Source organism: Pterocles gutturalis, unplaced genomic scaffold (genome assembly GCF_000699245.1).
Source record: "Pterocles gutturalis isolate BGI_N339 unplaced genomic scaffold, ASM69924v1 scaffold7200, whole genome shotgun sequence".
Classification (NCBI taxonomy): Eukaryota; Metazoa; Chordata; class Aves; order Pterocliformes; family Pteroclidae; genus Pterocles; species Pterocles gutturalis.
In genome coordinates this window covers 1-15,307 of record NW_010140623.1, presented here as the reverse complement: position 1 = coordinate 15,307, position 15,307 = coordinate 1, and the positions used below count along the sequence as shown (strand labels likewise).

The 15,307-nt window shown below is 45.1% G+C and overlaps 1 protein-coding gene across 1 annotated transcript; it reads right to left on the bottom strand.

Moving 5' to 3' along the window:
* Positions 1-7,677: 7,677 nt before the first annotated feature.
* Positions 7,678-15,086, bottom strand: MSN (moesin; the record flags this gene model as incomplete). The annotated part of the gene is made up of 11 exons (XM_010083734.1): positions 7,678-8,163; positions 9,210-9,443; positions 9,873-9,965; positions 10,464-10,624; positions 11,304-11,434; positions 11,895-12,058; positions 12,635-12,731; positions 13,165-13,311; positions 13,668-13,751; positions 14,194-14,468; positions 14,991-15,086. Coding segments are annotated over 11 exons (1,647 nt in total), but the record flags the coding sequence as incomplete, so codon positions are not given.
* Positions 15,087-15,307: the final 221 nt, after the last annotated feature.

The window sequence follows — 15,307 nt, the reverse complement described above, 5'->3', positions numbered from 1 at the left end:
AGAAGGAAAAAAAAAAAGGGAAAAAAAAAACCTAGCTCAGCCTTCCTGGGGGTGGAGGGAGGGAGGAGGCAGGGGAAGGCGGAGGGAAGGACAGACAGAGGGATTGTGCAGGGATGGCAGCCCAGCCAGTCAGGACAGGGGACGCAGATGGCACGGCAACACCAGCACCATCCCCACACACCCGTCCCCAGGCAACGCTCACCTTGCTCTGCCTTAGAGCTTCCCTTTAGGGACCAGACTTAAGTCCAGTTTCAGGAGCAATGTCTAATCATACAAAGGGTTGCAAGCCGAGGGCTGGAAGAGCACTGGCTTGCCAGTTCTTACAGCAACAGGGCGAGAGCAAGACTTACAGATCCTGCTTTTGGCATGGATGTCATCTGCACCATTGCCTTCCCCAGCACTGCAGACTCCCAGCTCTGAAATGGGAATATTCACTTACTTCACAGGACACTGGTGAGGAGCAGACACAGACACACTTTGCTCATTCGCTAAATTCTCTGCTGAGAAGGGCCGTAAAGGCACAGACAAGTGTAATTCGTTTCACAATAACTGATATTCCGTGCTAGTGAAACTTCTATAGAAGAAAACTTTTCAGTTTATTCCCAGAAACACTATCACAGTTTAGTCTACCCTCCTCTCCAGGGTAAATCCATTTGCCCCTCAGCACCAAAATGCAACACTGGGGACAGTTTCAGTTCCTGTATTTTTGTGGAGTTTGAGAATGGCTCTCATCTCAGGAACGTGAATTGTCCCAAATACCAGTGCACCATTTCGTATGATGTCTGCTTTAATCAAGTTCTTAACGCAGTAACATATCAGTATAAGCAAAAGCCTTTGAAAGTGGACGCTAATCAATCCATACAGGGGAGAGAAACTACAACATAAGAATGAGAACTGTCTGGAAAGTGTTCCTCTCAACACACAGGCACACAGTGGATTCATAGTTTTGAAGATAACTGGAAAGTTTTGGCTTTTCACTGCAAAATGAAAGTTTCCAACCCAAAGCTTTCAGGCTGAAAACGTAAAAATTCCTCATTTCAAATAATTTGCAGAATATCCTTCAAAGGCATCCCTCCCCACCCTGGCTTGTACTCCAGAGAAGAGCTGTCAGCGAGGCGAGCCATTTGCCTGAGCTGAACACAGCTCTGGCCAGCATCCCTGCTCAGTGGCCCCTCACTCTCAAGTCAGCTTTTCCAGGTGGTTTGCTCTCTCCTGCAAGCTGCCCTGAATACTTCAGCCTTCAAACCCAAATTCTTGGGCTGCAGCTCAGCCCCGAATTTAAAATCGCTCTGTCCAGTCTCTGCAGCTGGGAGACACTGCCCAGCCCTGCCTTCGCTTTTCAGGCACTCCAGAGATGCAGCGGGCAGCCCAGCCCCATGTTTCCATCATTTCTGTAGAGGAAAGCAAGGTTTGCCAAGAGAGACACAAGGAAAGGAGCCGCAGCACATCCAAACAAACCACAAAGCATCTTATCTCTCCAGCAAACCTTGAATTGAGAGATACGCTAGATATATGCACAGCAGCTTTCACAGCAAGGACGTCCGTGTGTTTGCCTGGCACTGACCTCTCTCCTTGCCAGGAACTCAGAGCGCAGCAAGTGACAGGTCAATGCCACCCGATGGGAGAGGGGCCAGCACAGAGAGGGAGGTGTCATGGTCTAACCCTCCGCTGCAAATACCACCACCTAGCCACTCGCCACCCTCCCCAGCCCCAGAGAATGGGAGAGAGAATTAAAGGGGCAAAGGTAAAGAAGACTTGTGGGCTGAGATAAGAACAATTTACTAATTGAACTACAATAAAATTAAGAATAATAATAACAATAAGAGCAACAACAAGAATAAATACTTATAATACATACAAATGAGTGATACACAGTGCAACTGCTCACCATCCGCTGACTGACGCCCAGCCTGTTCCCAGCTAACAATCCCAGAGCAGAGAAAGTCCCAAAACCACAAGAGAGCGCTTGGCTTTGTCACTCTACCTATGCTCCCTCACAGCTTCTTGGGCACCTGCAAATTTAGCAAAACAGAGGAGGCTGGAAACGTCCTTGGATTCCCTGACAGCAACCCAAAACATTAGTGCGTTATCAACATTCTTCTCAGCACAAATCCAAAGCATAGCCTCATACTAGCTACTAAGAAAAAACTTAACTCTAGCCCAGCCAAATTCAGGACAGTAAAAAAAAAAGTTAACCCAGCTGAAACCAGAACAGACATTAGGTCTGAGAGCATCATACCCAGTCCTGCAGGGAGGCAAGAGGCAGTGAAGGGGACAACTGTCCTCTGGTGAAAGCAGGAACAACCCTGCTGGGGTAGGAGAGAATCATGCCCTATACTGAGTTCAAACAGCCTGTTTTAACTTCTTTGAAATAGGGGAGAAAGGGCAGAAATAAGATCTCCTTTTTCCCTTCTCTCCCCCACTCCATCTAGCAGCAAGCCTAGAAGTAAATGCAGCCTTTCCAGAGTAAACCAGTGTTTTAGCCCAGGATGCAAAAATAGAAAGTTTTGCAAAATAACCACCTCTCTCACAAAAACCAAACCAACCAACACAAAAAAAAACCCTAAGTGAAAATACCCTTGCTTTGAAAAAAGCCTCAGAATGTTGCTTTGGAGGTCAGCACGCACTTTATGGGCGGAACAGACATAGGTGAAGTGGATCTTTACTCTGTTTCGCAGAAGTTTGGCAGAAGCACACCCCCCACACCCTTGTCCTGCTTGCCAGCAGGTCACACACTGCTGCCAGTGCCGTGGCTCTGCCTGCACATCTAGCAATTGGAAGGAAGGGGTTTTCTATCTTGAAATACATCATCAAACTTCTGCACCACAGAAAGGACAATTTTCCCCCTCTCCCTCCAGCCTAGGGACTCTCACATGAATGTCCAAAGCAGTCATGAGGTGCCATTAACCCCACCTCACCCCTGATTTCTGCACAAGAAGTAAACTGATTGAAATCAGCACTGCACTGATCCAACCACACTCAGACTTCTCAGGTACGAGACCCACCCTCCTGTGACCACCATCAGAGTCTCTGTCCTTCCGTGGGCCAGTTCAGCAAACACATAGGCATCGTCAGCACAAGGCAGGCTTGCGACGGTTCGTTTGGGCAGAAGACACTCTGTGCAAACAGCTCTGAGCAGAAGAGCTCTTCAGTAAACTTTGTGGCTCCCAAGAAACCCGAGATGGGAGGTTTAAAATTACCATCTTAGTCTACTGCCTCTCTGAAAGCAGATGAAAATCATTGTGTAATCCTGTGGTTATTAATGTACACATTAATATAGTTGTATAGTTCTGGGGTTGTGAGTAACGCCGCTGCCATTTGAATCAAGATTTGATACCTTTGATAAATGAAGGGAGGAAGAAGGAAGGAGAAGAATCACTACAAACAGAAAGAGCAAGAGCCAAATTTTCACCACTGGAAGCAGTAATGCAATCATCAGAGATGGGCTAATGCTGCAACAAGGAAACAAAATGAATTCACAACAGGGCTTCTTGACAGCAGCCACCTCTGGCAATGCAGCTGCTGCAGGGATGGGTGAAGGCCACTACGAAGTGACAGTGCCCCAGCCAAGGCCTTCACTTAAGACATGCTTCTCCTTCAGGCAGCCAAGGATGCTTCAGAGATGGATGGGAGGGCAGGACTGCTGCATGGGGTACAGCCAGCCTTTATCATAACCTCTCAGCTCAAGAGCTGTATATCCCACATCCCCTTGACCCTTCAGTCAGTCTTGATGATTGACGATCAGCCCTGGCTTGTATTTCTTTAAAAGATGATGCACAAGTAGAGACAACAGCAGTGATGGGTGCTTGTAATTTTCCAGCTAGCTCTGCCCACCAGAAAGCTGCATCAATGGTGTTAACACCTGCTCAGAGCAAGCACGTTCTCAGCAGAAGTTGGAGGTACAGTCCCTTCCAGGAGCTCCCAATATTCCTTTCTGCAGTCTCAGCACTACTCTATCCTTAATGTCTCCTCCTCATTCTTTCCTCCACTTTTCCCTATGCCTACTTCATCCTTCCCTCTATCCTGAAAAAGTCAATCTCAAAATTACTAGCAACTTTCAGAGACCCATCACTCGGCACTAGATGTTCATTTAGGCATTGTTCTGTCATAAGGACCTGCAACCCTTGCCCACAAACAGCACTTAAATTAGAGCTGCAGACCTGCAAGGCAAAAGCCAGCTTCAGCCCAATATTCAACACGTTGAGGCCCAGATCCTTTTTCTTACACGTAAGTTAATTTTTCTGCAAGGGAGACATTAACATCACACATGGAGTCAACTTGCATAAGGGTATGCAGCAGTCATGGGTTGTCACAGGTGAATTACACTGATTATACACTGGTATCAGGTCATTAGACTGTATGCCCAAGATCGAGTTATGTGTAGCTGCAAGGCTGGCACTGAACAGAACAGCCACACTGACTGTACAGGGCAAACAAGCCGTACTTGAGTCATTTCTGCCTTCTCCTTGGGAGATAGTCTGCCTTCATAGATGTTCAAGCAGCCGCCATACAACTTCTACGATGATTATCCTGCCTTACCCTGCATATTGCATTAGCAAGCTTTGCAAGATGTTGGAAAGCAGCAGCACCACCCCTCCGCACACTGACCTGGTTGCGGACGCACACAGGCACGGCACAGCTGGCGCTCACTGGGGCACATTCCAACAGCAGCTCCTCCTCCTCCATTTGACCAGTCCATTTGCAAGTTAAAGACGATATAAATTTATGCTCGGTGACTCCACAAAGAAATGTGAATCCCAGTGCTAGCTCCAGTCAGACAGCTCGGAGGGCTGGGGAAGGGGAAAGGGATGTTATTCATGCAGTTGCTTTTCAGGATGGAAGTAAGATGTCCATATTTGTGAGAAGCAGACCTGTTTAGCTTGGAGAGATAGCACCAGACTCCAAGCAAGCCTTAAGTAACCAGCCAGACACCATCTGCTGAATTTCTCTGAACTTTATTGGCACTTTAGGAAGAACATGGTATAGATTTTTAACAACTCCTCCAAACAGGAAAACAATGCCTTAATATCAAGGTTCTCTCTGCAGATAAGCACATGGACCCATGAATTACTCCACAATCTTAAGGAACTGATGTTTTATTATAATCCAGTAAAAAGACGGGTCAAAAAAAACCTTAATATAATTTACAGCAACAAAAAAATAAAACAAGAAAAAACAAGCCAGGCAAACATCTGATAAAGTACTTCCCTCCCCCCACCCCCAAGAGGAGTAGTTATCCAATTAAACTGGGACATGGAAAGGAAGATGAACAATTCATTGTATTCTAACAAATAAAAAATGTGTCTACAAATCTCACTGTAATACTGAAAGCTTCTTACATTAGTTTTCTTGCAAAATATAATTTCTTTACAATACAGTATACATTTCCAAGGAAAGAAGGACCATAAACATATCCTCCACCCCATGACTAATATTTTCTAATTGTGCATAGCTAGAAGTATTGAAATCAAATATCATTAGATACCACTGGAATATAATACTGGTTAAGAAGGAGGCAGGGCTGAAACAACTACAAAGAGTTAGGTGGACTCACTGGCACAAGCCGTTCTATTCCTATATTGGACCATTTGGAATTAGAACGATTAAAAAACCCTATAAACAGAAGTCATGCCGGCATCATAATACACTAGCCCAGAAGTGCTGTGTGACCCAAAGCAGAAAAGGTTTACTGGTTACTATTTGAACACATATTCCAGGCACCATATATCAGCTAGTTAGGAAGTTGTTAGAGTGTAATAAAGGCTTTTCTCCCCCAAAATGCATCAATAGTTGCCATGGACAGAGCAAAAGTGCTCAGAACCAGCTTTAAAGCACCAAAACAGAAGTGTCAAGGTTGTCTGTTCCCCCGGTAATGAGACTCATGTAGAGCCAAATGCCAATAACCCTTCCGTATAGAAATACACAAATCATTTCTGACAAATTTAACTGCAATCTTTCATTTGTGACTTTCACAGTACTGAGGCATATGTTTTTGGCCAACCAAAAGCTTACCATGTTGTGACCCCTCCCTAAAAGCATGCTGTGTCCTGGGGAAAGAAGGGGACTCTCACGTGACTTATCTGGATGTTTAGAAGCAACACACTGAGCTATGCTCCTAACGGAGGCTGTCTGGTTAGTATTTGTGTGGATCTCCAGACTTGAATTGCTTCCAAAAAATAATACAGCACTGGTAAGGTTGTTTCCAGCAGCCCAAGGAATTCTTGGGGGAATACTGCAGTTTATTAACACTATCATGAACAGTGGTTTGGCACAGTCCACCTTTACCGATCCCAGAGAGCTGGGAGCTGAAAATGCTAAGTGTTCAGATGTTCCCCTTCTATCACCATGAGCAGTAGTACTATACAAAGGGGGAATCCACAAAACTGAGAAAGTCACAAGATTTAGGATTATGCTAGGCAAGAAAATAAATCACAGGCTAGCCTGATGACTTCCTACGGGGACAGGTTAATCCAAGGAGGGCAAAGCAAAGGAGAACTCCATTGTAGGCAGAATCCATTTTTAAGAAGCCTCTTCTGAAGGTTAGCATTTCCTTCTATGAAGGAGCAAGGCAAAATCCAATTCAACCCTGAGCATATGTGGCTGTTTCCTCCCTAGAAATGGCAGGAAGGGTTCTGGGTAGCTACAGCATGGATAGCTTGGAAGACAGGAGGTGACGGGTATTAGAACAACTGGTACAGCGGGCTCTCGGGACAAGTCTCACAACCACTGGTATCCCATTTCTCAGAGACAGAGCCTTCTGTTCTCAAAGCTACAAAGGGGCAGGGGCAAAGCATCCTTCTGGGGAAGGAAAAGCACTTGAGCCAGAGATCTGGCAGAATGCTAGTGAGGATTAAGGCAGCAATTGGACAAATATCTCAGGATTCTTTCCCCTCATATGCTGCTTGAAGCCAGGAAAACAGATGCAGCCCTGTATGCCACCCAGAAAGAAGAACAGTTTTTGGTCCCCAGCTGCTGAACACTTTTTAGGATTGCATCTAGTTTAAACTAAAGACATCTGAACTACTGTAGATCTACAGTCATAAGGCACCAGTGACTATGTGCTAAAAAGGCCTCTTATGGAAAAACCTGAAATCCTGTTCCCATGACTAGAGATGTACTGGTTCAGCACGGGAAAAACACAGCTACAGGAGTTTAGTCTTTTACATTTCTACCTACCACTTCAGGTTTCCATTGGCAAACCCAAAAAGGAAGGCACTGTTCTTTAGCTATCTCTGCCTCACTGGTTACATTCAAGTCAGACAAATGACAGTGAACAAAGCCATTTACCAGAGACAAAACTTCTGGAAAGCAGGGAAGTCGAGGCTCCAAACCACACTGCATCAGTGCAAATACTCCAAAGGCCTCCTCATGATTAGGGAACTCAAACTTCCATCATTAAACAACAAAAGGTAACACCAGCAGGAACACCACAGAATTTGTTTGGTCTGCTTATGTTTGAAGGACAAAAGCTTTTGTCTTTCAGAAAGAAAGTCCATATTCTACCTCCAACCCTTCTTCCTAAGCTCCAGCCTCCCCTTCTTAACTACATGATTCAGACCCTGTATTAGGTCAGAAATACCGACCCTGGCTACTAAGCTTAATAGTGAAGCTTGCGCAAGTTAGTAGGAAGGCACAGTGTCAAACTGTTAGCACTTTACGTAATTCAGTGAAAGTATCTGCTGGCCTCCCCACCCAACGGGAGAGGACAGTAAGACACCTACTTTGGTAAGCGATACAAAACTAAATGCAGTGAGACTTTACCCAAACAATTTCAGATTTGCCGCAATATATATCTTTGCTTTCCCAAGCCACCCCAGGAAGATGTAAATACTATTCTTTCTTCTGTTGCTTAACTCCAGCATTCGCCCAAAACTTGGTAAGTTAGACTGTGGTCACTCTTCTGTAGTGGTTCCAGCATAGCATGATTACGAGTGAATGATGGGAGAGGATGGGAAAGACAGGAGAAGAGAGCGCAGGGCAGCAGGTGCAGGGGAGAGTTTACATGGACTCAAACTCATCAATGCGCTGCTTGGTGTTGCCCTGCCGAATCTGACGGAGGGTCTTGTACTTGTCTCGGCCTAGACGCATGTTCTCAGCGTGGATCATATCATTGGCTGTCTTCTTCGTTTCATCCCGAGCATTTGCCAGCTCCGAGGAAAGAGCCTTTGGAGAAGGGGGGAAACAGATAGCAATGAGTTAGCATGTGCCAGAGACTCAAAGCTGGAGAGGGAGGTTCACTGCTGATCCTCCTGAAGATTCGACATCATGGAGACAGGAAACAGATAAGCCCAAATGTTTACAGTTCTGTGCAACCTGCTCTAGCTGACCCTGCTTGAGCAAGGAAGTAGGACAAGATGGTCTTAAGAGGTCCCCTCCAACCTAAACAATTTTGTGATTCTGTGGAAGTTGTTCACGTTTTTCCCAAACATTTGAAGGTAGAAAACATTAGGCAGTCTGCCGCCTCGTTTATCTTTGTCTGGCACAGTAAGAAAGACTGTCTCCAACATACTTCAGATTAAGAGTCAAGTGGAGGGATCCCTAAAGACAACAGGAGCATCTTGCAGAATTTGAGAAGTTACTAGCCTTCTACCACAAAAGAAAGTTGCTGCAGAAGATAAAGTGCACCTCTGTCACTCTGCCCGTGCATAACCACCACAGCATGATGCAGAACAAGCAAAGCCTGATGCAAGGCAGGTAGCTACCAGGCAGTGTAACAAAATGCCTGGAAAGATTCAACAGCAGAACTCTGAAGTTCCTTATGAGAAGGTGGTGCAGCACTGCTCCCTCCATGCTGAGCCCTAGTGGGCTGGCTCTCACGGTTTTACAATGCAACCCAGTCAGACAAGACAGTTACAGACAGCTGCTTGATAGGATCTGGACCAAGTCCTCTAATTCACTGCAGCCAGGGCTATGAACAGCTGTCAGATGGCTGGCAAGAATCACACATGCACGCTACATCTGACAGATGCTGCTTTTTGGCACTGCTTGAAAATACTTCACTACTTCCAGCGAAACTGAAGTCAAGTGCCAGGAGACAAGATCTGCCTCTCTGCTCGATGGTTAAGCAGCTATCTGGCAAGATCACAATCACTCCTCTTTCCTCCCCTCCCTTATTTTTAAATACCAGTAACACCTCCCAGCTGCAATTACTGGCAAGAAGAATAGAAGCAGCGCTCAGACACACACCCTCTCTGCTGCCAACTTCTTACCTTCAGGTGTTTCTGGACCCGTTCATTCTTCTCTGCTTCAGTGGTGCGCTGCTCCTCACTGCGGTCCTTGATGGTGGCCTCTGATCGTAGCTCAGCGCTGGCTTCTGCCGCGTTCTCGTCCTGCTCATCATCATGCTCATTCTCGGCATGCATGGGCTCAGGGACGTGAGGGGTGCTCATGGCAGTCTTCAGCTCCTCTTTGGTCTTTTCTAGGTCCTCCTGCACCATCTGTGCCTGCAGTAGGGCATGCCACAGTGAGTTAAGTCAATATAATCCTGAGTGCGTGAGACTTCTTGCAGAAGCACGCAGAAGCGCTACTCAGTGCTTATTACAGGAACCTTGCACCTCTTGCACACTGAAGTGATACGTCCCAAAGCTACTCAGTCACAATCATTTGCAAAACTTTCTGCTGGCTAACACTTCAGAGATGTGAAGAATGGTTATAACTCGCAGAAAATGGGCTATAGGGCTGATTAGTCAATATTTCTACATGGAGTTAGAATAAGGCACTCATTCCACAAAAAAAAGCAAAGCTGGGTATTTACAACAGCCTCAAGCTTGCAGACAATCTAGTGTGGTATCTAGCACAGTAGCTTAGGTCACAACACAGAATGAAAAGCACCTCCACAAGAAGTACTCCTGTTTGCTCAGGCTCTGCTTTACCTTCTGTTGCCACTCCTGGGCCTCGCTCTCTTTCTTCTGCCTGGCCAGCTCCAGCTGCGTGATCCGAGCTGTGAGTTCTGCCATCTCAGCAGCCTGCAAAAGAAAGGCTTTCAGCGGGGACAAAACCAAAGTGCCTGCTAAATGAACCACTTAGTCCAAGTCCTGAATAACAACAGTACCTCTAACATCTTTTTGGTAAGGAGAAAGCCCTCTCGTAAACTTCAGTCCCATCAATATAGCAATGATGGAAGGGAAAAGGAAACCAAAAAAGTTTTGTGTTTTGTTGTGGTGGTTTTTTTTCTTTCCTCCTCAAAACAGAGCTACAGAACTCAATTCTTTGAATCCAAACCAGGGAAAGCGATTAGTGAGCTCTACACTCTGTTCTCAGCCTCACATACCAAAAAAAGGGCAAAAAGCACAACAACTGTACAAATACACTTGTATTTAGGTATAAGCTCATTTGCTTGAGGCTAAAAATTAAAAAAACCAAACTATGCTTCCTTACTATATTCATAGCCTGCTTTGCTTCAAGAGCTTAGATTCCTACCCTGTCACTGTTTTCCCCACTCAATTTTCAGCTCGCACACTTACCAGCTGCTCCTGGGTCTTTTGTTGATCATGAGACGCTTTCAATAGGGCCTCCTTTGCCTCTTCTGCTTCTCTACGTTCTTTAGCCAGTTTCTCTGCTTCCTCCTGAGCTCGTTTTCTCTCCTGCTCCAGCTCCATAGCTCTGCGAGTCTGTTCTTCCAGTTCTGAAAAAATAGGGGAGCACATTTGAAGACAGACCAATTAAAGAATAACAGTAGAAGAGGAAGGTACCCTTACACCTACGTTCTGGATGAGGTTTTTCCTTCAGAGGGACAGGTAAAGGAGAGATGCAAGCAACTGTTCCCTTTCCTCTCCTTCACATTATAACTGGAGCTGGAAGACTAAGAGCCAGGCCTATTCCAAGCCAACAGATTACTTGCCTGATTGATTTGTGAGGAAGTACCCATCCCAAAGTGACATCTGCCTTTAAAGGCAGAGAAGCATACAGCATTTTGCTTGGGCAACATCACACTGTAACAATGGCCAAGCAATTAGATAACAACCACACTGAGTACTGGCTGGTGTGACCCCTGCTACACTTTGACTCCTTCCTCTACAGATGGGCCAAGATAAAGCTTCCAGCCAGCACATGAAGAAATGCAAGGTACTCTCACTGCCAGAGAGGCATCTTGGCTGCCACCCATCTCCTTAACACAAGTCCTGCTTCAGCAGCTGCATACGGAGGGCTTACACTCAGCTTCAGAAGGCTAAACCAAGGCCCTAACACCAGCTAGCACAAAATACTGGAGAGCCAAATGGCTCCGAGGTGCTCATAGCTTTAATGCTTGAACCCTTCTCACTCAGACCATGCATCTAAGGAAATATGGGAGCATTTCATATTACCTTGCTGAGCTTTCTTGGTTTGCTCCTCAATTTGCTTGAGTCTCTCCATTAGCTCCTCCTTCTCACGTTCAATCTTCTCCTTCTCCTTTTCTGCCAACTCCCTCTTCTTCTTCTCATTCTCCAGCAAGGCTCTGATAAGGGGGAAGTCATAACACAATTTCAAATTAGCAGCTACTCAGATTGGAGCACTTCCTAGTGAAGCCATGAGCACACAAGTCACATGCACGACAGCACTCAGCTGAGGAGTTTTGCTCCAGACATGCCCCTTCACAGAAGTGCAGACAGAAAAAGCTCTGCTGGCATTCATCTCAATGGCAAGTTCATAATAGCAGTGATATAAGGGAGATCTCCTTATATTAAGATTTATATTAGTCCCATCAAACAGACAGACAAATCTTGAATTCTGAGAAAGTGATAGTGGGTCACATTTGTGATGAGCCATTTCCATCATCCCATCAGACCCACTAGAGCAGAAAGCAATCCACTCTATTTTTTGCTCCAGCAGATTAAGATGCTGCCAGCATTTTATCTAGCACATAATGCTACTGTGCAGTGATCAACCAACTCCAGGTTACTCAGAATCCTACCAACCTCTCCATCTGTTTCTGATGCTTCTCCTCCCGAGCCTGTGCTTTCATCTGCTGCACCTCAATGGTATCTGGTTTACGTCTGCGCATGTAGAGCTCATGGTTCCCCATGCAAAGTGCCAAGATTCGTTTGTTAATCCGTAACCGAGGGGCATAGAATACAAAGTCCTAGGGGCAAGAAAAAGGCAGCATGAGACCTGTTCTTTCAGCATACAAAGCCCGCTGTGTATGCAAAATGCTCCAAGACCCTAAGCTTTCCAGAATGGCTAGCCAGCTTTTCTTAAAGGTGGCCAGTTCATTGGTGGTGGCAGTTACCCTACAAAATGACATGAAGCTTCAGCTTCAAGTAAGGTGAAAAACTGCGAAAGACCACCCCACACACTCCTAAAGCCAACAGGCTACACAGGAAGCATTCACAGGTGCCTCAGATTTCTAACTATATTATCAGAGAATCTGAACAGTCTCAGGAAAATCATAAACCCTATGCAAAGAGCTTCTCGCTGCCACTGACTTTGAACAGCTTAAGGTTATAGTGAATCAATTTCTACCCTCCTAGCCAGAAACAAATCCCAACTATCACCTTACTACTATTAGACCCATTCTGTGCATACTGCCCTGAACAGATCAGGTAGTAGAGGACTGTTTAAGTCAGCATTGACATTATCGATGAAAAGACTGTGTGCCATCAAAAAAAAGAGAGATAATTCAGCTAAGAAGTTGGAAGCTTAATTTGAATGTTCTTACTGGTGCTTTCTTGTCAATAGGCTTGATGACAAATTTCTTGTCATTGAATGAGATATTTCTGATCTCACTCCAAGGGAACCCAATTTTCGGTGTTAGCCTGCAGAAGTGGAAAGCAAAAAGAAATAAAGCTCCAAGTTATTCCAAATTCTTGACTTGCAATATAAAGCTTAAAATTCTAACAAATCTGCCCTCATATTTCAGTACTCTTACATTGACTGGAATCAGCAAACAAAATTAGTCACACAAATGAACTACAAACATAAGAAGTAGTTTTTCAATCCCCTTTTTAATAAAAAAATTGAAAACAGAACTGGAGAACGCATCCATGGAAGACTAGGGTTACAAGTAAAACTAGCTTGGTAGATTTGCCAGTTTCTTGTATTTTTCATCCAAAGCAGCACGTTTTATGGATCATTCTGGCAGTGTCAAAAACACACCCAAGAACGACACAGAAGACTTGAATTCCAGGAAAGGTTATTTCAGAATACCTTTATACTGTTAAGGCAACGATGGGAGAGGAGGTTTATTACCTGTCATTCTGCTCATAAATGTTGAGTCCAAGAGCATCTACACCTAGCCAGAGTTCAGAGCCCTTCTTGTTCTTAATGCTAAAGTAGTTCACTCCATACATTTCCAGATCCTGTGCAATTTTCAGGTATTCCAAGACAGCATCCTCTCTGCAGCACGCAAAAAGAAAGCAGATATTCCTTTTGAGTCTATAAGACATTAGAGCAAGAAGGTGCTGTCTTCCTACATGGGCAGAGCAGCAACAAGCTGGCCAAGGTTCCAAGCATCATCCTAGCAGATAATAACAAACCAACTCTGCAAACTCAGTTTTGTTTTACTAAGGACAGCCAACTGATGTAGACTAGCAAGGGCAGAGGCATGTGAACCTAGTTACTTTGAGCAGAATAACCCGAGGAATGCTACCTCATCCTGAGGCAAGCCACAGAGTTTTGTATACATTCACACATTACACACTAGCACATATTACACTACTTTAAATACAGTAGTTTCACACTGTATCAGTTACCTAATCATTCCTCGATGTTCCTCATGCCACACCTGGATCCTCTCTTCCCACTGCTCCTTGTTAAGCTTGTGCTGCTCCAGAACTCTAGAAAGCATACAGGGGATGTTTGAGACCAGCCACTGCATTTATGCCCACTCACATCACTCTTGAATAACACTTCATTAAATACTCCATCGACACCACAGCTCCCCCACAAAATATTCCATGAAATGCAGTTTTATTATAAGGCTACCTAGAGACACACTGGTCAGTATTCAGAGACTTCTGACAAATTACAATCTTGTGTTCAGTTGTGCTTCTCCTCTTAGCATTACCTTTTTTTTTTTTTTAGTTTTGGAGCTTCTCTTACTACTTCCTATTAGAGTTTCTTCAGCAGCAATACGACGTTTAAGATTAAAGCTCTTAATCAAATGAATACTAATCCAAATCCTCTGAACATTCCAATTAAGACACCCACCCACCCCCTAGAAAAAAAACCCAAACTCTTTAAGGCAAAGGACGTCTAAGACTACCCAGGTTCACTTACCTCTGTGGGAGCAGTTTGTCACTAGCCAGGTAGCCAGACTTGTGCACCTCTTTGTTGAAGTCTCCATATTTTGACTGGACAGCATAAGAAGCCAGAAGGACGGCTGTTTCTGGAGGGCAATAAATGTCATCATTCAGAATTGCCTCCTTCACTTGGAGGAAGAAAAGGCGCTGCGTGATGTCCTGGATCAGCTCTTCTGACACATCCTCTGGGTAGAACTTGGCACGGAATTTGAAAAGCAGGGGGCTTTCTTTGCGTACATCCTGTGCCGTCACCTGGAACAGAGTTATCACATTTTGTAGCCTGGATACCAAGTGTAGGGGAGCAGGTTTATGAACAGGAAGACATGCACACATTTGAAAAAATTTTCCTTTCCAATGCAGAAGTGAGTTGGCAGAAAAGCAAGGATTTTCAATTCCTTACTGCCAAACACCTCATCACCTCTCCCTGCAGGACTTACAACAAGCCACTGGTTATTATCAGTGCCAGGTAGGTTACTTTCCAGGTTTCTTTCCAACCAAGATGCTCGCATGAACACCACATTAGTGTGTTACCAGGAAGGGTAAGAGATCTGCCTGGATAACCATCATGTCAATGTGCAGGAGGAACCATGACTTCTTGGACCTTGGGGAGGGGGAGTGGGCTGAAGGAAGGCAACACCAACTCGCCAATCTTGCAGTGCTTTAGGAGTGTGGAGAGGCAAGAACAGATTCCTGACAGAAGTACAGAGACTGAATTTGCCCCTGCATTCCAAAAGAAGGGAACTTGGGACAAGCAAAAACTTGGAGCAAACATACCTTTTTGTTCAGTTTCAGCCATGTTGAGAAGCCCTTGGTGTCCTGATACTGAAGCCCAAAAAACCAGACCTCTCTTAGACCAATTGTCTTGACGACCTGTAAGACAGAATTACCAAGAGCCTTTCAGACAGCTCTGCAAGGAGCAGCACCGTTACGCGGTACTGCCCAGTAAGCGGGTACATCAGTATCCTACCCCTCGAGCCGGGACCCACCACAGAAATTACCTCCACCACCATGTAAGCTCTCTCTTTAGCCACTCCCCAGCACAGCATTGGTGCTGTGTAAATAAGAGTTAAGGAGGCTTTACGGACACCCTG